A 23,337-nucleotide genomic window follows, 5' to 3' on the forward strand; every position below is an offset into this window, starting at 1 on the left:
GAAGTCTGCAGGTTATTACTACCTGGTTCCTTATTCTTTGCTTCCTGTTTGCTACGACATGATTGGTCTCTCTCATGTGCTCCCTCAACCATGATGTTCTTACTGACCCCCCCCCCAAAGGCCCAAAAATCAGCAAAGGCAAGGACTAGGGAATCAACAAAACCCAAAAACCTTGAAAAGTGACAACCAAGCGAACAACTGCTCCCTTTACATTGTTCTGGGAGGCATGTTAATCATAGCTCTTTAGTAACAAAGAAACAACTGTAATTGAAGGCATGCAAACTTTTAATTTTTATTCACATGCATTATTTTGAGTGAAGCATTCACAGGTCATAAAAGGTTAAGGGCAACTGTTTAGAAAGCCTCTGTCTCATGTCCTTCCTTAAGTCACTCAACCTGGGCATGCTACTCTCACTGGGATTTCAATGTGACAACTACTCTGAGACCCATTTCCTGTCACTCAATTTTTCTAATGCTCTTTAAAACTATACATTGCACAAGCCTCTTATTATTTAAGCTCACATCAAATGACTGCTTTTTTTTTTTTTTTAAGCAGCAGAAATTCTAAGGGACTTGCACTTAGAATTCTCGGGACTGGCATTCTCTCTAAGTGCACGGCATAATCAACGCCTGAGCCTACTTCACTCCCTGCTTCCCACCTGTCACAGACACTTGCTGCCTTACAGGGCTATGCTTTTTGTATATGCTGTTCTGTAGTTGCACTATCATTAAATATTACATAAACCAAGAAAGTGGATATGAAAAAATAGGCCAATTGTTCTGAACAGATAGTTAAAAGTAAGACACTTAAAAAAATGAACTTCTAATGTATTAGTTGTGGGTGAAATGACTGAAAGGCCAGGACAAAACTAAATCCAAGATGCCTCTGTAGTCGGATTACTTCAAATATGTCTAAGCTCTCATTACACCTGAAAGAATCTGACACTGTTACTTTTAGATGAATCAGTACAAACATGCCTTTTTAGCAAACTAAACCATTATGAGCCAGTTCTCAAAATCATATGTCTACAGCTAAACTTTGGCAACAAATGTATATGGGTAAATTTTAAGTGAAAAGTACTCCAAGAAATGCATATAACTCTCCTCCTTTAATGATTCCAGCCCTTTTGACAACCACAAGTCTCAATCTTGCCAAACAAGAGCCTGACTACTAACTAAAGGATCACACTACTGACAAAATGTAATCCTCTCCTTATTTTGGATTATTGGAATCTTTTAAACAGGGCCAGGCCCATCAATCCTTCAAGTTATGTTTGCCTTATCCATAACCTGATAAACACATCTTTTGTACTGTCATCTAACTTAAAAACAAAAACAAAAAACCACCCTTTGCATTCAAATACTCCATGCCACACTGCTCTCGACATTGACAGCATCTTTAGCATAGCCCAGAAGTTCTGAGCTAGGTGGCTCATGCCTCTCCCATCTGCTCCGCCCTGACACTGGCTTACTTCTGTGGACATTGGTTCAGTCCTTTTCTGACTTTCCAGACAAGCACATTTCTTCTTACTTTGCACTCTCATAATCCAAGGTATTTCTTTCATGAAAATGATCACAAATGTATTTTACATTTAATTCTATGATTATTTTACTGACTTTCCATTACTCAATGAAATGATAAAATCCCAGATGAGATATGACTTTATTTACTTTCTCACTAGCAATGAGCTCTGGAACTCACACATCATGGAAATGCAATGCTAAGTTCATGGGAAAAAAATGAACACCAGAAAAAGAGCTTTTCAGAGTGCTACCAAAATGTCTGTTAATGACTTTGACTTAAAGTTAAAACTGGGTCTTTAATAGAATAATCTTGTGACTTAGATCTGTAGCACAAAGCAATGGCTGGCCAACTCTTTTTCTTTTGGGAAGAACAATGGATTGTCGTGAAGTAATCTTTTAATTCTGGTGTTTTTTGTTTGTTTTTTAATTCTGGTGTTAAATCTGAGTTCCTGCTATATTCTATGATGAAAGTGAGTTCAGGAAACTTCACTGCCACCATAGTAGAACAGAAAATATTGTAACATAATAACATTACATGTAGCCTCTGCTTGTAATCTGCCACAACTGTGTAATCACAAGCCCTGGCCACACACCCTTCTCACATGCTATTCAACTTGGAAATAGAGATGCTTTTCCACAAGTGACAGGGCCTGGCACAAGCTCCACCTCTAAGACTCATCCACCTGCCCATGTCCACCTGCTTGCCTGCTGTCCTGTTGCTCTTAGGCTGCTGCGATAAAACACCCTGACACCGAAGTGGAAGAGAGAAAGGTCCACTCTGGCTCACACGTCAAAGCAGCCCATCATGGCGGGGAAGTCAGGCAGCAGGAGCTTGAAGCAGCTGGCCACCCTGCACTCACAGCCATCTTTCAGCTGAGTCTAGATTATCAAGTACAAAACTAGTTCTGATCATCACACCTGCTTAACCTCAGTCCTTCAACATAGCAGAACTGGAGCCAAAAAAGAAATATATTCCTTGAACTGAAATTTTCAGAGGTCACCTTTAAAAGTTAGGATCCTTACTGGATAGCTGCATCCCTCCTGTATGAACACAGCAAGTACCAGGGCCGTGACATGTTAGGCCGCTGTAAAGTCACTGCGGCTGGAAAGAATGTTTACAGAAGGGCTTCACATCAGCATACTGCAGTACGATTGTACAAAAAAGCAAGGTTCAGCTTAAAAAAAAAAGGCAATAAAATTTTGTACTTCTAAAGTACCACGGGGAAAATCCAGTAAGATTTTAGATCTACAAACCCTTCACTGTCCATCCTAGAAAAGGTCTAAAATCTACTATGCAGCACTACAGCCAAGATCTATGAAGAAAAGCTTTAGGAACTAGAAACCCTCTAAGATGCCTTAGCAAGAAGGGTGTTTAGCTCAATCCTTGGGGCCCACAAGAAAGGAGGAGAAAATGACTCCTTCAAATTGTCTCTGGCTTAGACAGAGGGTGCCACAGCATATGTTCACCTACCCACCCACCACTACACACAAATAAATATAACAAAAAAGGTAAAGACTTTAGTTACTTGAGGGTTAACCTGTCACGTTAGCACTTTCCTTATGTTATTATCTATGTGGGAGGAGCATGCGCAGGTCTTGATGTGTGTATGGAAGTCAGGGGCTGATCTGCAGTTCAGTTCTCTCCTTCCACCATGTGCTTCCTGAAGATTGAACCTGGGCTTGCAGCAACTGCCTTTATCCCCTAGCCACCTCGCCAGCCCTTCCAGTCACTTTATTATAATAATGATTTTAAATTTTATGTGTATGGGTGTTTTGCCTGCAAGTTTGTCTGTGTATCACGTGTGTGCCTGATGCCCATGGAGGCCAGAAGAGGGCATCAGATTTCTTGAAATTGGAGTTATAGATGGTTGTGAGCCATCATGTGAGTGCTAAGAATTAAACCTAGATCTTGAAAAAGCAGCTAGTACTCTTAACTGCTGAACCATCTCTCTAGCCCCTCTGTCACTTAAAATAAAAATCTATATGTAATGTTTCCAAGAGTCTCTCTTCGCCAAAGATGCCATTCTCATTATTTAATGTTCATGATATAGAAGCCATCTGATAACTTCAGTTCTTGTTAAGTCTGTTCACTAGTGTTCGTTTAAACATTGGCTGTGTATTGGTTGTGGATGACTGTATCAATGCATTAAGAAATGAAAGAAGATGAAGCATAGGAAAAGGAATTCATGAAAGATCCATTTCCTCTTCTTCTTCTTCTTTTTTTTTTTTCTTTTTTGGTGTTTCAAGACAGGGTTTCAGGTTTCCAGCCCTGGCTGTCCTGGAACTCACTTTGTAGACCAGGCTGGCCTCGAACTCAGAAATCTGCCTGCCTCTGCCTCCTGAGTGCTGCATGCACCACCACACCCAGCTCATTTCCTCTTCTTAAACATACACATATATGTGCATAAATATCTGAATGTAAATAAATCTGAGCCCAAGGGAGGAAGGAAGGAGGGAGAGAGAGGCAGTGCAGAAATGAAGAACAGATTCTGGTGTCAGACTATATTCATTTGAAGCCTAGATTTGTAGTTTACTAAATGTGAGGTTAGAAAAATATTTAATATATCTGTCTCTCAGCTTTCATTTGAGTTAGAAACAACTCCCATATTATGCAGTCTGGAAATTAAGTTACATAGAAGAGGGCCTGGTAGATTAAAAACCAGTGTTAATTATTAGTGAAAAAAACTATGAGCCACGCAGTGGTGGCGCACGCCTATAATCCTAGCACTTGGGAGGCAGAGGCAGGCGGATTTCTGAGTTCAAGGCCAGCCTGGTCTACAGAGTGAGTTCCAGGACAGCTAGAACTATACTGAGAAACCCTGTCACGAAAAACCAAAAGAAAAAAAAAAAAAAACACAAACCTATGTGTTTTTGTGCTTATATACATAATTCCAAAATAATAGTGAGTTTCAACACACAAAAAAATGTACCTACTTCTTGCTATGTAGGTAGGACACACCAAAAAATACTTGAAAGTTCCCTCAAGTCCCCAAAACAGCACAGGGTATTGCCACTGCTGTTAACTGTCCATTATAACTAGATGCTAAGAGCCTCTGCTTAAGATAGCACATGCTTTAGGCATAGGACAGAAAGAAATCAAGCTGGAGGTGTTGTCCCTGCTGTCAGCCCTGCTGGTGTCAGAAAGTACTATGCTGGCTGCTAGGGGTGGAGGTTACAATAAACAGTGTTACTTAGCTGTGGACCTTGCATGCTAACACTACTGACCTGCCAAGAAAGAATAGCACCAAGTCAGTTGCAGGGATATCCAAACACTTTCTGACTGGATTTGAGGCCTACTACACACACCTGGTATTACAAACATGGTCAAAAGAGCCATAGTTGGAGAGGTCACAGGCCCTAGTATAGAAGCTCCTGTTAAATACTACTTTGCTAAATGGACATCAAAGTGACTTCTAAATATTTATGTTTATGACCGAGTTTACTGCTATTTTCAGCATTGGTCAGAAGTTTTTTTTTTTTTCTTTTTTTACCGTGCCTGATAAATACTGAAGGGACCATTAATTGGTCAATATGCTGAAAATAAGTGACTGCTGAATGCTCAGCTATAAATAAACATTGATATTATCCCCTCTAAAACTCAGGACATCATGGAAGAGGGAATAGAAAGAACAGAAGGGCCAGAAGGAGTACTGTGGAGGGCAGACTGCCTGCTACCACATGGTCTTCACACTCTTGAATTCACAGCAGATGTCATCATATGAACAAGACTGACACAGGACTGGCCCCATCCATAGCTTGCCACAGAGAAAGGGAGGAGCTCACGAAGCCCCACGCTCCCTCCCTGAGGATCTGAACGCAGCTAATGGTTACTAGGGGAAGCAGTCACTTTTCTCCAGCGGGTGAAGCCAGAAGGTGCTATTTCTTGTACTTGGTCCCAAATAATTTGAAAATTCAAAGAGTCTTTGTCCAATTGGAGAGAGAGAGAGAGAGAGAGAGAGAGAGAGAGAGAGAGAGAGAGAGAGAGAGAGAGAGAGAGAGAGAGAGATTGGAAAAAAAGAAACCAACATGTTTTACTCTGAGTTTTAATAAGATCCTTTGGGAATTGATTCCATGGGTAAGTTTTGCCAAATTTAGGCTAGAAAAAGTTATCCATGTATTTGATTCCCAAAGGATCTTATTAAAAGAAAAGCTTCCAATGAGGAGCAAGAAATCGAAAATGGCATATTCATAAATAACGTTCACATATTCTTAATAATCAAGATTACTATAATTAATAATCTTAACTACTATAGTTGATGAGCATTTGCAAAGGATGCAGATGTGAACCATGAGCCCCAAGTCCCCTAGCGTGGTGCAGCAGCTGCCCTGATTTCTAATGAGATACCCCATTTTCTAACTACATGCCCCATTTTCTATTTCTACCTCACCTCCGTTCAAGCAGCCTTCAGCCAGCAAATAACAAGGGCATTGAAAGTCTGCTTCCCTCTTGCTGACAGGAGCCTGGTAAGGCCATTCCCCGAGAGGTTCTACCAGCACCTGACCAATACAGATGCAGACACTCACAGCCAACCATCTGACTGTGCCCAGGACCCTAATGGACAAGCTAGGGGAAGGACTGGAGGAGCTGAACGGAATTGCAACCCTGTAGGAAGAACAATATCAACTAACTTGACCACCCAGAGCTCCCAAGGACTAAAACATCAACTAAAGAGCATACATGGAGGAAGCCAGGACACCAGATACATATGTGGCAGAGGATGGCATTATCTGACATCAATGGGAGGGGGGAGGAGGCTTAATGCCCCAATGTAGGGAGATGCTAGAGGGAGAGACGGAAGTGGGTGAGTGGGTGGAGGAGCACCCTTATTAGAGGCAAACGGGAAGGGGAAAAAAGAGGATGGTATGGGGGGGGGGTATGTGGAGGGGTAACCAGAAAGGGGGATATCATTTGAAATATAAACAAATAAAATGATTAATAAAAAAAAAAGAAAGTCTGCTTCCTCTTTCCTATCCAGAGCTACCCATGAGTTCAAGCTAAATATAGACTATTCAGACACAAGCTTGCTTAGGCTCACCCCACTCACCAGTCTTCTCTACTCTTGCTTTCCTGAAGCACTCTCAGAATAAATCCTATATACTCAAACTCCACCCTGGGCTCTCGCTAGCTACAGTGATTTCATATGGCATCAATAACAAAAATTGTTATTTATACTATGAAGGCAAAGTATCTCAATACTTTTCATATTGTACAAAACATCATAAGCAACCTCTAGGAATTATATACACACTGTAAGCTTACTACACACATGCACACACACACACGACATACCCTGATGGAGTTTTCAGAACCCGGGCCATTGGGTTACGACATATTACAGAGTACATTATTTAGGTGGCTCACAGGATGTAGGGTAAGCAACCCAAAGAGTCTCTACCACATATATCATTACTTCCACAGTACAACTGGCAAAAACTGTTGGTGACTAATTGGTATCATCCACACAGGGAACAATGTGTATTTTAAGGAGAGCCCCAGTGAGGAGGATGGGAAGAGGTGGTCCTACTCATTAGACACTACAATGAATAGTCTAGATTTCCACACTTAGCCTCATTTCAAGGTTTCACAAACCTTATTATTACATGAAAATCTGTTTCACTACATTGTGAGCTTTTTAAAGTAATTTTTTTAAAAAATCAACTACTCTATTCCAGCATTTAATTAATTAATTAATTAATGCCAATAAGTGAGTGAATGAATCTAACAAGTAACAGAAGTGGACTGATAATTTTTGGGTAGAAAATTATTATGATCTAATTTGTACTTTAGAAAGATAAGTCTTGCTATGGACAATGGACTGGCAAGGGGCAACTTGATCCCAAGTGCTGTGGTGGCTGTAGGTCCCTGTTTCTGAATCCCTCTAGGGGTCACAAGTCAATTCTGGGCAATGGTAGGCAGGTGCTACACCCCTGAGCTATACTACCAGCCCTCTTTTAACTTCTGAGGTAAGAGCTCACTAAAATTACACAGGCTGGCCTTGAACTTGGGATCCTCTGAACTTGGGCTGCTGCTGATGATGCTACTTCCTGGAGCAAGAGAACCTGGGAGTTGAATGTATCAAGCGATCTGAGCATTTTAGCACTTGTATGGATATATATCTTAGAATGTATCTGCTAGTGTCCACAATACACTGTTTGAGATTTTATTATACTTCAGAAGTCCAATTATTAAATAGTTAGGGAAAAAAGATAAAGAATGCATTCTTTTTATTTGACATGAAGGCAACATTCAAACCCATGTTTTAAAAATGTTAATAGAATTTTCAACTTGCAAGCATTTCATTTATAAAATATTGTTCACAGTTGTATTTTTATTAGAAATACTACTTTGTAAAAATGCTAACAAAGTAAGCAATTATATGAAGTAACTGATAATCTCTCCTTACATGGAAGGTCTAAATAATTTTATTTTTCCAACCTAGGATATAATTTCACTATGGATTTCTGACTCCGTATCTGACCTCTGAGAAATGATAGGTACTCTAACACCCTACTGTACACACAGCTAAGCGCCATGTTTCAGACTTCAGGAGAAACTAAAAGGAAAAGATAATAGAGAAGAGTCTAGTTTATTTCAAAGTTTCTAGATTGTGAAAGTAATCAGCAGATTAGTAACAGACTAAAGAAATCTCAAAAAGAAACCAACCAGCCTCCAAGTAAAGAGTTAAGAATATCACATGAATTTAAATATAAGATTTAAAGAGCCTGGGCTGGTCTTATAGAGCAGGCCTATAACACAGATCCTCAGGAGGATTCCAAGTTCAAGGCCACCTTAAACTAGAGACTGACTTCAAGGCTAGCCTGTGTAATTTAGTGAGCTCTTACCTCAAAGCAGAAGTTAAGAGGGCTGGTGGTGTACCTCAGGGGTGTAGCACCTGCCTACCAGGCACAGGGCCTTAGGTTCAATCAGCAGTAAAAGAACAAAATAGCAGAGCCTCTGAATGTTCAAACATTCAGCAATGCCACATTTCAGCAATTCGATGAACAAGTTTTTCTAGTTCAGAATATATATAAATTAATTTATCAGAAAAGAGTTTTAAGTTTTACTTCCTAAGAAAAACCTTACATGACACACAAAGACACATGATGAAGTTCTTCTATTATTCTAAGTGGTGCTGGAAAAAATTATCTTTTTAAAAAGGTAATAAAACCGAAAGATTAGTGGTGAAATTTTGAATAAAAATTGATTTTATTATATTCATAATGAAACTGTCCACCTACTCCATTTAGTCATCAAAACTTTGATTTTAAATTCAGAAATGTCTACAGTGACAGTTCTTAGTTACCCATCTTTCTTAAGAGCTGCAGTGTCACAGAGAGAGAGAGAGAGAGAGAGAGAGAGAGCATCTGTGGCTAACAATAGACCCACTAAGGCAGGAGGGGAACAGAAAAGGAGATGGTTGGACAAGTTCAACAAGACAGAGACACAATTACTCCCCTGAGGGCCGCCTTCCAGGCCTGTGAGCAAACACCCAGAGGCAAGAGGGACATTAATCAAAGATCAGATGTGCTGAAAGCAGCCCAGGGTTTGGTTCTGCAAACATTAGACACGATGCTCACATGTGAAACAGCTTCTGGCTTCCCCTCATTATACTCCCCTGGCATGTTCTGGGAATCAAGGTATTAGTATCCTGAGAAAATGAGTGGGAGGAAAGAACTTCATTCTATTCTGAGTTTGTAGAACTTAGAACTATCTTTAAGATCTGGTAACAACTTGTTTTTCAAACTGCACCACACAGCTTCCACTTGGAAGACCGTTGCTTACTGACCACACTAATGGTTACAGGGCCATGCAGATTTTCTTGTCTCATTTTTGATGTAAGTTTGGTAATTTGTTTAAGACAGGGTCTCTGTACTGTCTTGGAACAGGATATGTAGAGTGGGCTGGCCTCACACTAAGATTGAGTGCCAGGATTAAGAGCATGCACTATCACACCCAGCAGTATGATTATTTATACACTTACGATTCATATGCACTTTATAGCATGTACCTCAGAAAATGAGTTCCTGTCACCTCTGAAATCATGTAACTTTTGTCTAATATTCCAGCTGTCTTAATTTAATTACACAAATGAGATATTATGGCCTTACATAAGTAATACTGTTTATATTTTATTTCCTCTTAATCCTTTTTGTATCTCAGAAACTCTCCTGGCATAATTTTTCTTTCCCCTAATAGCTCATCCTTTGCAATGTGAGGAACTATTGGTGTGAAACATATTCAGCGTTTATATGTTTAAAGTATCTATTTGGGATTGGAAAGATAGCTCAGTGTAAAGTGTCTGCTGTCACACGCATGAAGATCTGAATTCGATCCCCAGAACTTACATAAAAAAGCAAAGCATGGGTACACTTGTCACGTCTGTACTGGGAAGGCAGAGACAGGAGGATTCCTGGGGCTTGCTAGCCAGCCAGCCGAGCTTCATTACTGAGTCCCACACCAGTGAGGGATCCTATCTCAAAACACAGCGTGGACTGTAGCTGAGGAACTACAGCCAAGATTGTGCTCCGGCTTCCATATGCACAACACACATATACCTACATGCTCACACACACATGCTCATAGACACTCATACACGTACATACATATATAAATCTATTTTGTCTAAACCTCCGGAAAACAGATCGGCTAGAGACACAATTCTAGATCAACAGCCATTTCACTGTACAATCTGCAAAGATCTTTCTATGGCTGCCGTTGAAAACAGCAATTATGATTAAATTAAAGTCGCTATGGTCCACACAATCAACTGGCTGGGACTCATGGGGCCAGCAGAGATCAGGAAGCTGGTAGGGTTTTACCTAGGTTCTCTGCATCTATGTTATGGTTGAGTAGCTTGGTGTTCTTGTAGGAATCCTAACAGCAGGAGTGGGTGCTGGCTCTGACTCTTGCCTACTTTTCCTCCTAACTGGGCTGCCTCATCCAGCCTTGATAAGATGTTATGTGCCTGGCTGTATCTTAGCTTGTTATGCTTGTTGGCATGTCCCTGGGAGGTCTGCTCTTTTCTAAGGGGAAGCAGAGCAGAGGTGGATCTGAGAGCGTGGGGAGGTGGGGGGAAGAAAATAGGGGAGAGGAAACACTGTGGTCTAGATGTAATATATGAGAGAATTTTTAAAAAAAGAAAAACAATAATTGTTCTTTATTTTCAAAACATATCTCACTGCTGCTTTTGGGTTATCTCTATGTCCTTATGTTCAGCCAGCTTCCTTCATTTATTTACAGAAGAACTTTTTACTTGCCTGCTGAGGATTTTCTGTTTCCTAATTCTCAGAATTCATGTTTAATCAAACTTCAAAATACTCAGCTGTCATCTCTTTAAACAGGTCTTTCCTTATTCTGTTATCTCTTCTGCGGGCAGACAACTGTTACATCTTCTTTGCTTTGACCTCACTTTTTATATATGTTCATTTCCCTCATGATATGTTATTATGCATCTTTTGCTCAAATCTATCTTCCAATTCATTCTCTTTACTTTTATCTCATCTTCAAGTTAAAAATCTACAGTTTTTAAAATTTGAATAATTTTTTTTCTACTTTTTTTTTTTGGCGGGGGGGGGGGGGGGCGGTTCGAGACAGGGTTTCTCTGTGTAGCCCAAGCTGTCCTGGAACTCACTCTGTAGACCAGGCTGGCCTCGAACTCAGAAATCCACCTGCCTCTGCCTCCCAAGTGCTGGGATTAAAGGCGTGTGCCAACACCGCCCGGCTTTTTTTCTACTTATAATAGTAGCACTGGTAAAATAAATAGTATTCTGCTGGTCTATACCTTAAGTAGACGTTTAGAAAAATTATTTTAAATTTGTGTGTGCATGTACATGTATGTGTGTGTGTGTGTGTGTGTGTGTGTGTGTACAGGTGCACGTAAGAGTCCAGAAGAGGGTATGAACCCCCTGGAGCTGGGAGTACAGACAGCTGGGGGATACTTGAACTTAGGCACACTGAAAGGACAGTAAGCACTCTTAACTGCTGGGCCATCTCTCCTGCCCCATGGTCTTTGGGGAGGGGGGAGGGGGGAGGGGAGGAAAATCTGCATAGTAGTTTGTTTAGCATGTCTTGTTCATTGACTCATTCTTTCTTAGTCTCTCTCTCTCTCTCTCTCTCTCTCTCTCTCTCTCTCTCTCTTTTGAGATTGCCTAAACTGACCCTGAAAACGCAGTCTTCCTCTCCTCATTTCCCAAGTGCCAGGATTATAGGCATGTGCCAAACCCTGATAGCATGTTTTGTGTTTTTAAAAAGATTTACTTATGTCTATGAGTATTCTGCCTGCATGTACATATGTATGTGTTTGTTGTCTGCCTTTTGAGACAGGGTCAAATCTATGTAGCTCTGGCTGTCCTGGAATGAATTATGTAGGCCAGGCTAGCCTTGAGCTCAGAGATCTGCCTGACTCTGCTTCCCAAGTATTGGAATTAAAAGTATATACCACCAGACCCTGTGAGGGGCAAAAGAAGCTTTAGTATTGTGCTACCGTATGCATAGTAGCCACAGTTAAAAATAATAATGTATAGCCGGGCGTGGTGGCGCACGCCTTTAATCCCAGCACTCGGGAGGCAGAGGCAGGCGGATTTCTGAGTTCGAGGCCAGCCTGGTCTACAGAGTGAGTTCCAGAACAACCAGGGCTACACAGAGAAACCCTGTCTCGAAAAACGAAAAGAAAAAAATAAATAATAATGTACTGTTTATTTCAATATTGCTACTAGACGTTTTTCACATCTTTACTACAGAAAAGTCAGTGAAGTGATAAACACGTTAGACTATTACCTTCAGTAAATCTCTGTACAATGTATAAATAAATGGGAACATTATATTCTACCCCATAAGTATACACTGAATTTTCCAACTGAAATGAGTTATTAAAACAACCATAAGCAATTACATCATATTTCAAATCTAAAATAAATAATCTGTATCTATGATTCTTTGTTATTTCCAGTCTCTCAAACATAGTCCCTTGTTCCTGGATGTTTGCAATGTTTGTAGCACGGTCTTTACCTGTATAACTTTCTCCAGAATTAGATATCTATGTAAAGGCTTGAAAGATTACTCAGTCTGTGAAGTGCTAAGTTCAAATCCCCAAAGACCATATAAAATCTGGATGCAGCAGCCTTGGCCTGCATCCTCAGTGCTGGGGGAGGAGATGGGCTCGTTGGGGAAAGAGCCTAGTTGAATTGCTGAGTTCCAGGCTTAGCAAGAGGTTGTTTTAGAAAGAAAGAAAGAAAGAAAGAAAGAAAGAAAGAAAGAAAGAAAGAAAGAAAGAAAGAAAGAAAGAAAGAAAGAAAGAAAGGAAGGAAGGAAGGAAGGAAGGAGAGGAAAGAAAAGGTGAGAGGATTGAGAAGATATCTGATGGCAAATAATGGCTTCCACACACCTGTGCACATACCCAGACAAATACACACACACTCCACTACATAGAAAGAGATGTGGGAAGAGTGTATTCCTCCTGAGAGGATTAATGGTTGCTTTTTCTATAAAATACTAGTTATAAAGTTAGATTCCAGTTTGACCTTAATTCTTACATAGCATATATTGTTGAGACTGCTTGTAGCTGAGGATGCTCTAAAGAATTGCATTTCTTGAGCCAATGCTGACCAGAAAGCTTCTTTTCCATCCTTTTGCAGGCTGATTCCTTTCTTTAATGAGCAGTAGCTGTCGGTATCTCTCCTGTGCCTTAGATACAATCTGCCACACCAAGCATGCAAACTGCAAATGTAAAAACTAGCTCACTTTACTGTAGACTTCCAGCGAAACTCCTGTCTTCAGGGAGCTTATTCGGTTCTTTATACTCTTGCTCCATTGACTCTTGTGAACCTGAGGCTTTCCCTTATTTCTGTGAATTAACCTATGCAGTCAGTGGCAGACCTAGTTTTTAAAATACATTTTATCTAGCACTTTGGGGATTTAATAAAGGGGTTTTCAGAACATCTTAACTGTCATCTAACCCAAAAGAGAAGATAAAGTAGCTCTCCATTTCTACTTCTGTAGCTAGAACATTGAGTTAATTTTACAAGTCTTGTTACATACTATAAAATGTGATATGAAAACTAATATTTCATCTTCACAGAATGCTTTTTAAATTTAAAATTCAGTAGATGTCAGAAGTTATCTATTACCACTGATTTAAGTGTCATGCGGCTTTATCCAGAGCTGGAATAAAACATGACCTCAGTATGAATTTTCTTTTTGAAGTAGCTGGTATACTTCTATTGAAGTAAAATGGACAGTATTTGAATTGATAAAAGCAGAGGTTAAAGTATGTAAAAAGTTTCTTTTGGCTAATCTCGCTGCTGACTTCTACTTTTACTAAAGAGCATAGCAAAAGCTAACATTTCTAAAACTTTCTATGGAAAAATATCTAAAGTCTCTTCCAGAACATAATCTCCAAAATGCAAAGTAGTCCACTTTCCAATATTCAAGGATCCCTTGGGGGACGGACCCTGCCTGAGGATTATAGTATCTGGCAAAGCTCTTGCTCCCTACTTCCTGAGCCACAGAGATGTGAGCAAATTGCCTGCCTCATGCTTCTGCCACCATGTACACCACTATGCCTTCTCGCCAAGAAACTATTAAGTAAAATAAACCCTTCCTCCCTCTACCTAATGTGTGCCAGGTAGCTGATCAGAGCCACAGGAGAGGCATTAATGCAAATGGTGAATAGGGGCTGAGACAGCTTTTATGGAAGAACAATGTTTTCTAGTGATGAGTTGACTCAGCTTAATAATCAAGATATCACACTCAGTTTAGACCAAACAGCATTCACGTTCATGTTACCCAAAAGGAAATATACTTTATTATTTTTAAATATATGAAGCTCTATAAACTTATCAACCTTAGAGTACTCATTAAGTAACAGTTAATGAATGCAAAGAGGTTAGAAAGATAGCAGTGTTAGATTAATGGGGTTTCAATATTTTAGTATGAGTTATGTTTTTAATTTCCAATTTAGTTCTCAGAGAGGAAGTAAATGGATATCTATGAGTGTGAGGCTAGCCAGGTCTACATGGCAAGTTCCAGGCCAGCAAAGGCTACAAAAAAAAAAAAAAAAAAAAAAAAGATGATGATGATAGAAAATGATAGTTAAGAAAAAAATTTCTATTTTAAGATCTTTGTATCAGGTATTATATAGTAGATTCCATTTATGGAATAACTTAGTTTTCCTGCAAATAAAATAAAGGTAATGATGAATGGGGAGGTATTTACCCAAAGCCCATTTTCCTGAAATAGCAATAAATAGGGAAAAGGTATGCCAGGGGTACTGAATTCCTGTAACTTACACTGCCCCAGCATCAGACTGTGCCTTCCATTTAACGAGGGCCACACTGGGTTTATCCTGGGATGCCAAGAACACAGGGTTGAGTCAGGTATCAGCAAGTGAGCAGGTAACCTGAAGTGCACATGAGCAGACAGAGGTGACAGACGTCTGAGAGTTCCAACAGGTTTCCTGTGTGTCTCCTTGGCTGTGAGCAAACACGAGCCTTGGGCTAAGTATCACTGAGGAGTATCCTATGGCAATGTCCGACTTCCCTTCACCCACAATGGGAGAGCTCCCAGCCGCTCTGGTGGGAATACTGGTTTAGTTGAAAATCTCTTCAAAACACCAAGATGCTATAAACTCTCCAAACAACATAGACAAAAAGTGAAATTTATACTTGTAATATTTTTTTCTGCCTCAGATTTATAACTAATATATGAATTGTTAAACCCAACCTTCAGTAAACAAACAAAACCGCTATCACATTAAAGATGACTTAAAACTGGAGAAAATCTAGGAGGAAATTTATATAATTTTTATGCAACCAATGTAAAATTATGTATGACTTTTTGTAAAATATCTGAAAATGGGCAATAAATCCACTAATACAATTTAATCATTTGGCTAGACAATAAGAAATATTAATGGATGTTTTCCTTGAAGATTGACCTAAGTGATTTTACAGGTAATAAAATGATAAAAAATTAGATAACAAATGTTGACAAGGATGTGCAAAACCTGAAACCCTTACATACTGTTCACGAGAATATAAATGGTGCAGACATTTTGGGAAACAGTCTAGCAGCTCCTCAAGAACTTACACAGAGTTGCTATTTAAATTGGCAATTTGCTTCTAGGATTATACCCAAGAAATGGAAACCTAGGTTGACATGAAACACTGAGTTTGATGTTGACAGCACTCAAGTTTACGATTCTCTGATAAAAGGTGGAGTCAGTGTCTTAGTCTCACTCCTGCTGCTACGATAAAATATCCTAACAAAAAGCAACATAGGGTGAAGGGGAGTTAATTTCAGTTTCCAATCACAGTCTATCACTCCAGGGCAGTCAAGGCAGGAATGAGCAACAGCTAGTCCCACCACACCCATGGTCAAAAGCAGAGAGCAATGGATGCATGCTTTTGCTTGCTTACTTCAATTCCTCCATTTCTAAAACAGCTCAGGAACCTCTCCTAGACAAGGGTGCCACACACACTGGGCTTGGTCTTCCCACATCAGTTAACTTAAGACAGCAGACATGCCCACCACCAACCTAATGAGTGCAGATAACTCTCCTCCCATGGGATTATAGGTTTTATCAAGCTGACAAACAAGCTAACCTTTACTGTCATCAGCTGATGAACAGATGAGGAAAACGTGCTATAGTCACACAATGAACTTCTTGGTCATAAAGGGAAAGAGGTGCTATCTGCTATAATATACTTTAACCTAGAGAATATTACGCTGTATCAAAGAAGCCAGACACCAAAATCCACATATTATATGAAACCACTTATAGGAAATAACTTAGTGGTTGTTAGGGACAGAGAGGATGGCACGCTTACAAAGTAACAGCTAAAGGACTTGAGGTTTCTTATTGAGGTTAAATCAAAAAGTTCTGAAACTGACTATGGCTATGGCTACGCAGCTCTAAACACACTGGAAGCATGCACTGAATACTTTAAATGGGAAAACTGCATGGTATATGCATTGTATCTCAACTAAGCTGTCACCAAAAAGAAAGAAACTACGAAAATGTACCACACTCTGTGAGCATAACTTGACCTGAAAAGTTTTTGACAGTATGTTGCAAACACTATTTTTAAGGGAGCCATTCACCACGGCTCTGGACTGTTTCCCCTGTGAGTAGATAGGTACTACCTTTGAAACAGAAAACAAAGGTAGGACTAGCCAACATTACTTTGATATTTCAAAAGCATTCTACCTTGTGAATTAGGTAAGGTGGGCCTAACTTTGTTCCTGAAGAATATATACCTATCAATGATCCAGAGATGAGTGGGCACTGGAGAATGCACAAGTTGAGCATCTGATTTAACACTAAGATGGTGATGCCTTTCAGGGATCATAGCCTTAGCTGGTAAGAATATCCATCAGGCTTGTGCGTTGGTACTTATAAAAGGTGGCTCTACACTGTATGCTAAATAACTACAGATAGCTATAAAACAAACCTTTGTATGACAGGACCCAAGGCACAAAAGCTCACTACTGAATTACCGTAAGGTAATTTGTTCATGTGAATACAAACATATGTGATGTAAGCAAGGGTAGAGACAGAAGCCCAGATTTCTCTTCTGCTGGAATGCTGGTAGTGGTAGCAACCTCCTATCAGACCTGAAAAATCTAAAAAGGCAGATGCTCCTTAAACTTCGAAATTAAACTTTAATGGGAAGGAAAAATGGTCTGTCCTCTAAGGCCTTGCTTCTCCTTCCATGGAGATGGCCAGAGTCTGCTAAGGACAGAAAAAGAATTCAGAACTTCTTCAATAGGACTTGGTGGAGGAGAAGGAGAACAGCAAGCTCGCCTGGCTGTGGTAAGGCAGAGCAGGACATTCCAGGGCCAGGAACTCATTGATAAAACCAGCTACAAGACTGGCAGGGCCCAATGCAAACGTGTGGCTTAATTTGTGAATTAACTAGAGAAGAGTGACAGTGGAGCGTCACACTGCACACAGGCTGAGTGCAGGATCTTGATGCTATGCCTGGAAGACCAGCCGGGCTTCTGAACAAGAGAAGTTGAGGCAGAGAATTTTCAAAATACAAGATCACCCAGACATCATATCATGTTACTGTTTGAGGATACATTCCAGAGGTTTTTCTCCATGCAAATACAAGTAGGCATTAATATAATTGTCTCTATTATATAATTGTATAGTATATGTTCTCCTTTATGACTGCTTTAAATTTATGACTTGGAAAAGCTTTCTAAAATGTTAATGAATACAGATCATTTCAATCTTACATAGAGGATGGAACATAAATAGAACTAGGCTTCAATTAGCCAGACTCTTAAGTGTTGGGTTAATGAAGAGAAGAATTCTGACTTGTTCATTATTACAATGATGTGCCCTGAATTACAACAGTCTTAAAAAGAAGGCTTAATTCAATCAACATAAATCACTTTATAAGGTGCTGGCATATAATAAGCTACCTACCTATGCTAGTGACTTCTAAAGACTAATTTATATTCCCAACACATAAAAAAGATTTAAAAGGCTTTCTTTGTTGTTGGCATGTTTGTGGGATTAGGTCCTGCTGTATAGCTCAGGCTAGCCTGAAATTCTGGTTAGTGTTGCCCTGGCATCTCACATACTGGGACTGTATCAGGCAAAAGAAATTCCTGAGTTCTCTTAATGGATGCCTCATGCTTCTAAAACTGCCAATGACTTCCACATAAAGGCTATCAACCCTATGTCACAGAATAACAAGTGCGTGTTGTTCTTAAAGGGGAATAAACCTGAGATTTACCTCCAGTTCCTAGGACCTTCAGCAGCTCAAAGTTTTCAATCCCCACCTTCTCTGCGTGTCCTGTTAAGTTGGCTAAAGAGAAAAAAAAGAAAGAAAATTAAAGGGTTTGGCAACAAGAGGAGTCACTGAGGACTTTGAGAGGATCAGCAAAGTTCTGTTTCTTAACCTGGGCTTTTTCTAAGTAATTACTTGTTAAATTGTATGGTTGTACTTTGTACCTTAATTTTAATAAAACCATGAGGGGGAGGTATGGCACAAGCATTTAATCTCAGCACTGAGCATGGAGTGGGAGGGACACAGAAGGATCTCTGAGTTTGGGGCCAGCCTGATCTACAGAGTGAGTTCCAGGATAGACAGGGCTACACAGAGAAACCCTGTCTCAAAATAAAATAAAATAAAATAAAATAAAATAAAATAAAATAAAATAAAGTAAAATATAAAATAAATAAAGGAAGCTTTCTTAAAACTGTAGTGACCAGACATTGTACCCTAGGTAAATCAACATGAAGTCTAAACAGAGGTAGATTTGTAGTGAAAACTGGATAGACTGACAAGTATTTATTTATGCAATACATACTAAGTGTGTAACTACCTTGTTAACTACTGGACTACATTCTAGATCCATTTGTGCCCCTAAGAATGTGGGCATGAGCTAATCTACACTAGCTATGTGCACACTCTGTCTCCGTCCGCTTCTGAAGTGGATGTGCTGGCTAGAGAACTGTAAGACTCCTGTCAGCTTTAGAATTCTAAGGGTGGCTGAAATACACACACTCTTCAGAACATATTCTCTCCTAAGTAAGCAAAAGAAGGATGTGTTAAAAGTGAGCACTTCCCATAGTCTTCCACGGAGCTCTAGTCCTGCTGCCCTGTTACATGTGAAAATGCTGTTGGGAGAAAAGGGGGGAATGGGATACTCTGGTGGAAAAAAAATGAAAAATGGTTGGCTTTTGCAGACTGAAATGGCTTCTTTACCACAGGACCTCACAGATCTTGTACTTCAAGGCTGAGATAATGCAGTCTTAAAACTTACTGAACAAAGTGCTCTTTATAATAATGCCTATGGATATTATGTGACAATTTCTGTAGAAGTTGTCAAGAATGTTTGATCCAACTACTAGATCACCTAAATGCTATGAACCCTTCACACTTCTCTGTGTCAGTTCCCAATAATGTAAGATATTACATTATTAACAACAGCCACAAACTCTACCCTTACAGCACACTGCTGTCTATAATCTACTTTGAAAGCATTAAGCAGGTAAGGTGGACTGATGGCTGAATATAAACAGCTAAGTCATAAGCCAGATATAACAAATACAGAATGCAGACAGTGAGTATACAGGGTATTCAGCATACAAATCTTTCAAAATGTCTAAAATGACAGAAAATAGAATGAGACCTACCTCATGGAGTTGTGATGAGGACTGAATGAGTCAAATTTTATACAATATATTTATACAGTACTTGATATATACAAGTCTAGTGTTTGTAAATAAACTGTGAGGCCTGTTTGGTTTCAGCCTGGGGACAAGGGACTGAGGTGCATATTTTACACACCAAAGCAGACCTGGCCTCCAGGTTCTCCCAGCATCCCTCAGTCCCTCCCTGGCATACCCTGCCCCCAACCCTGAACTCTCCAGCTTCCTCCAGAGGTCCGTCCCTATATAATCCAGACATTCTGTCTCCCAGTGCTCCCCTTCTCTCCTCTTCCTCTTCCTCCTCTTCTTCTTCCTCCTCCTCCTCTTCCTCTTCTCTCTATGCACACACACACAAGCCCACACCCTTTCCTCTTTCTCTTCCCATAGTGATTTCCCTGGCTTTGGCTCTTGGGGCCAGTGAACTTGCCCAAGAGCAGCTTCCCAATAAACCTTCATTTAATGTAACCTAATCTGGCTTGAATTGGCTCATTTAACTGAGGGAGAAATAACATCAATAACTTTAAGAAAATTTGGCTCAAGTAAGAAATTTAAGAGCTACAAGTTTGAGGCAATAAGTAATTTCAATATTTTGTCAAAGTTTAACTAGATTCATATTTTAAATTAAGTTTTAAATTATTTTAATTTAAAAATTTTAAAGGGAGCAGTAAGTCTTAAGCAGATCAATGGGTCCACCCAGCTCACCATGACTAAGGTTTCTGTTTGGGGTATGCAGTGTTCTGAATAAAAAAAGGCCCCCATAGGGTCATATATTTGCATGGTTCGCCCCCAGCTGATGAACTGTTTGGAAAGGATTAGGAAGCATGACTTTGCTGGGAAAAGTACTGGAGAGAGCTGCCTCCATGGGCTGTGAGCTTCCAAAGCCCACAGCAGGCCTAGTGTCTGCAGCCCACTGCCACGCCTGCTGCCTGTGGATCGGGATGTAAAGCTCGCTCCACTGCTCCAGCACCACGTCTGCCAGGATGATGGACTCAGCCAGTTAAATGCTTTCTCTGACAAGAGCTGCCTTGGTCATGGTGGCTCTTCTGAGCAATAGAACAGTAACTAAGACAGGGAAAGGATTTTTTTAAGAAGCAAACAGTAATATTGTATTACACTCACATAGATTCTGAAACAAACACATAATCAAACATGTGAGTCTCAACAGTTCTCACTTCTATGCTATTGTTTTGTCAGTACAATTAAAGCCTTTGAACATGAAGTGCTAAAAATAAACTGTATTTTTTTCTTAATTAAATTGTTAGCCTCAAGAACAAGATCTCAAACTTCCAAATAAAAATACTAACACTATTAGAATAAGACTTAAAATATTTACAGATATTATTTCACCATAGAGGTGAAATAAACATTACCAACTCATGACTGTTTTCTACATTTGTGAGCAGTCACAGGCTTAATAAGTCCCAATCATGTTGCTCAGAAGATGAGCTTCAGGCCTGGGGCCAAGGCACCAGAGCCAACACGGCTGGAGCAGTTACAACTGTCACTGTCCTTGTCCCCACCACAAAGGTGATGGCACTTTATTGTGGTTGTGGTTGTAAGAGGACAGCAATCTTTGTTCCTTCTCCTATTCAGAGTATTCCTCCAGCACACTCCTTTCCTAGTTCTCCCCACAGCTAAGAGGGGTTAGTAAGCCTGTGTAAGTCCAAAATTCTGAAAGAAAACTAAAAATTACATTGTTCTCAATACATGAGTGGGGGAGGGGGGGCAGGTAGCAGGTAGAGTTCCTAGTAAAAAGATCAGCTGCTGACTAAGGCAGATACAGATACTTACACCCAACCAGTGGGCTGAAAAGGGCTGTGGTTGAATTAGGGGAAGGCTGGAAGAAGCTGGAAAGGAGGGCTACCCCATAGGAAGACCAGCAGTCTCAACTAACTCACACCCCTGAGATCTTCCAGACACTGAGCCACCAACCAGGCAGCACATACAAGCTGATCCGAGCCCCGTCTCCCTCACCCCTGCCCGGGCACATATACAAGAGAGGACTTCCTGCTCTGGCCTCGGGAGAAGATGCGCCTCACCCTCCAGAGACTTGAGGCCCCAGGAAATGGGGAGGCCTGGTGGGGGTGGGGTGGGGTGACACATCCTCGTGTAGACAGGTGGGAGCAGGAATGGGATAAGGAACTGTGGGAGGGCGGAGTAGAAGGGGGTAACTACTGGACTGTAAAAAAATAAAAATGATATAATAATAATCAATCATATGGGTCTTCATTTTTTCCATTTATTACTTACTGACTTATGTGTATGAGCTGTGGCATGTATGTGGCAAGCAGAGCATATCTTCTGGTAACCAGGTCTCTCTTTTTACCACGTGGGTCCCATGACCACTCAGGTTTCCAGTCACTGCAGCAAGCACCTTTACCTGTTAAACCACCTCACCTGCCCCATTTGAGGAGTTTTGACTCAAATTTCCAGCACGGCCTGACTTCTTAGGGAAGACAGACAGACGGCTCTCTCGTTCTTCTTCCTCAGTGTGTATGGCAGTTAACAAAGCAGATGTGGTTGTCCTGATGCTATGTTTTGACCAGTTTGTTTGTTTGTTTATTTGTTTGTTTGACAAGAGGATAACATGATGGATATGTTCACAATATACTACATACATCTATAAAATTGTCAACATTTAAATAAAAAATAATTTCTAAAAAGAGACAGGAAAGAATATGTTTCTTTTCTTGCTCTGTTTTCTCCCACATGAGAAATCAGTCACCAGAGACTACAGCTGAAAATGTCTGATCCTGGGCATTTCAGCCTCCAGAAGGGAGTCATGGCTATTTATTGAATTTGTTGTTGTTATTGTTTGGGAACATATTTTTGGTTTTAGAGAAGGTCACTTTAGATAAACTCACTTTGCTGTTCAGGTGGGCCTATAATTCAGGCTAGCTTCACATCAGCAGCAATTCTACTTGGCCTCTCAGGTACAGTGAGTATGAGTGTGAGCCCCATTCCCAACTTATATGTCAATGGTATTTTTATTATGAAAGTCTGAATAAGATAACTGGAGTTCCTCTCCCTTCTAACATTATAAACCACATGCCTAGATGTGCTGGTCCTGAGATCATGACTAGACAGAGCCAGTCGGGAAGGAAAATTCATATAATAGTTCTATGCTGACATAATGGAAGTATGCACAATTACTGCTAAGGTGGCTAAGTACTCGGATTCTCAGAAGCAACTGCTGCTTGCTGTACATGGACAGGTCCCTGTGGCTCCTGAGGGCTAGAAGAGCAGCCTGGTAGACCAGAGTTTGGGCATTTCTGGTTAGAACAGAAAAATGACACCAAACCAGAACCTGAGCCTAAACTCTAAAAGAGTTAACTCTTTCCCTCACAAACACCACCTTATGAAACATTAAAAAAAGAAAAGTGCATCAACAGACTTAAAGACATAATTTGGAGCTAGCCAGTTAGTCCACAGGAGTGTGAGCTTCGTCAGATTCTCAGAGCTGGGATTGAATGTGGAACCCACAGGAGGTAAACATGTAAATATTAGTAAAGCTTGATTAAAATATTTTATATTTTTCTAAGGTCTCCGACTAGCCTGTCTCTGTTGTTAATTAACTGAATCAGAAGCAGAAGGCTCTCTGAGTTCAGATCCAGCCTGGTCTACAAAATGAATTCCAGGCTAGGTG

At 40.2% G+C, this 23,337-nt stretch overlaps 1 protein-coding gene across 5 annotated transcripts in view; it reads right to left on the minus strand.

The window, feature by feature from the left end:
* The window catches only part of Rps6ka5 (ribosomal protein S6 kinase, polypeptide 5), a 176,890-nt gene that overhangs the window by 111,809 nt on the left and 41,744 nt on the right, over positions 1-23,337 (minus strand). For 3 of the 5 annotated variants that reach the window (NM_001330702.1, NM_153587.3, XM_030246949.1), the window contains exon 2: positions 18,271-18,342. The exons of the other annotated variants lie outside the window; for them this stretch is intronic. In NM_001330702.1, the coding sequence (NP_001317631.1) occupies positions 18,271-18,342 (72 nt within the window). The remainder of the gene's footprint in view (positions 1-18,270; positions 18,343-23,337) is intronic. 5 annotated transcript variants of the gene reach the window in all.

The sequence above is a fragment of the Mus musculus genome, chromosome 12, assembly GCF_000001635.26.
Source record: "Mus musculus strain C57BL/6J chromosome 12, GRCm38.p6 C57BL/6J".
Classification (NCBI taxonomy): Eukaryota; Metazoa; Chordata; class Mammalia; order Rodentia; family Muridae; genus Mus; species Mus musculus.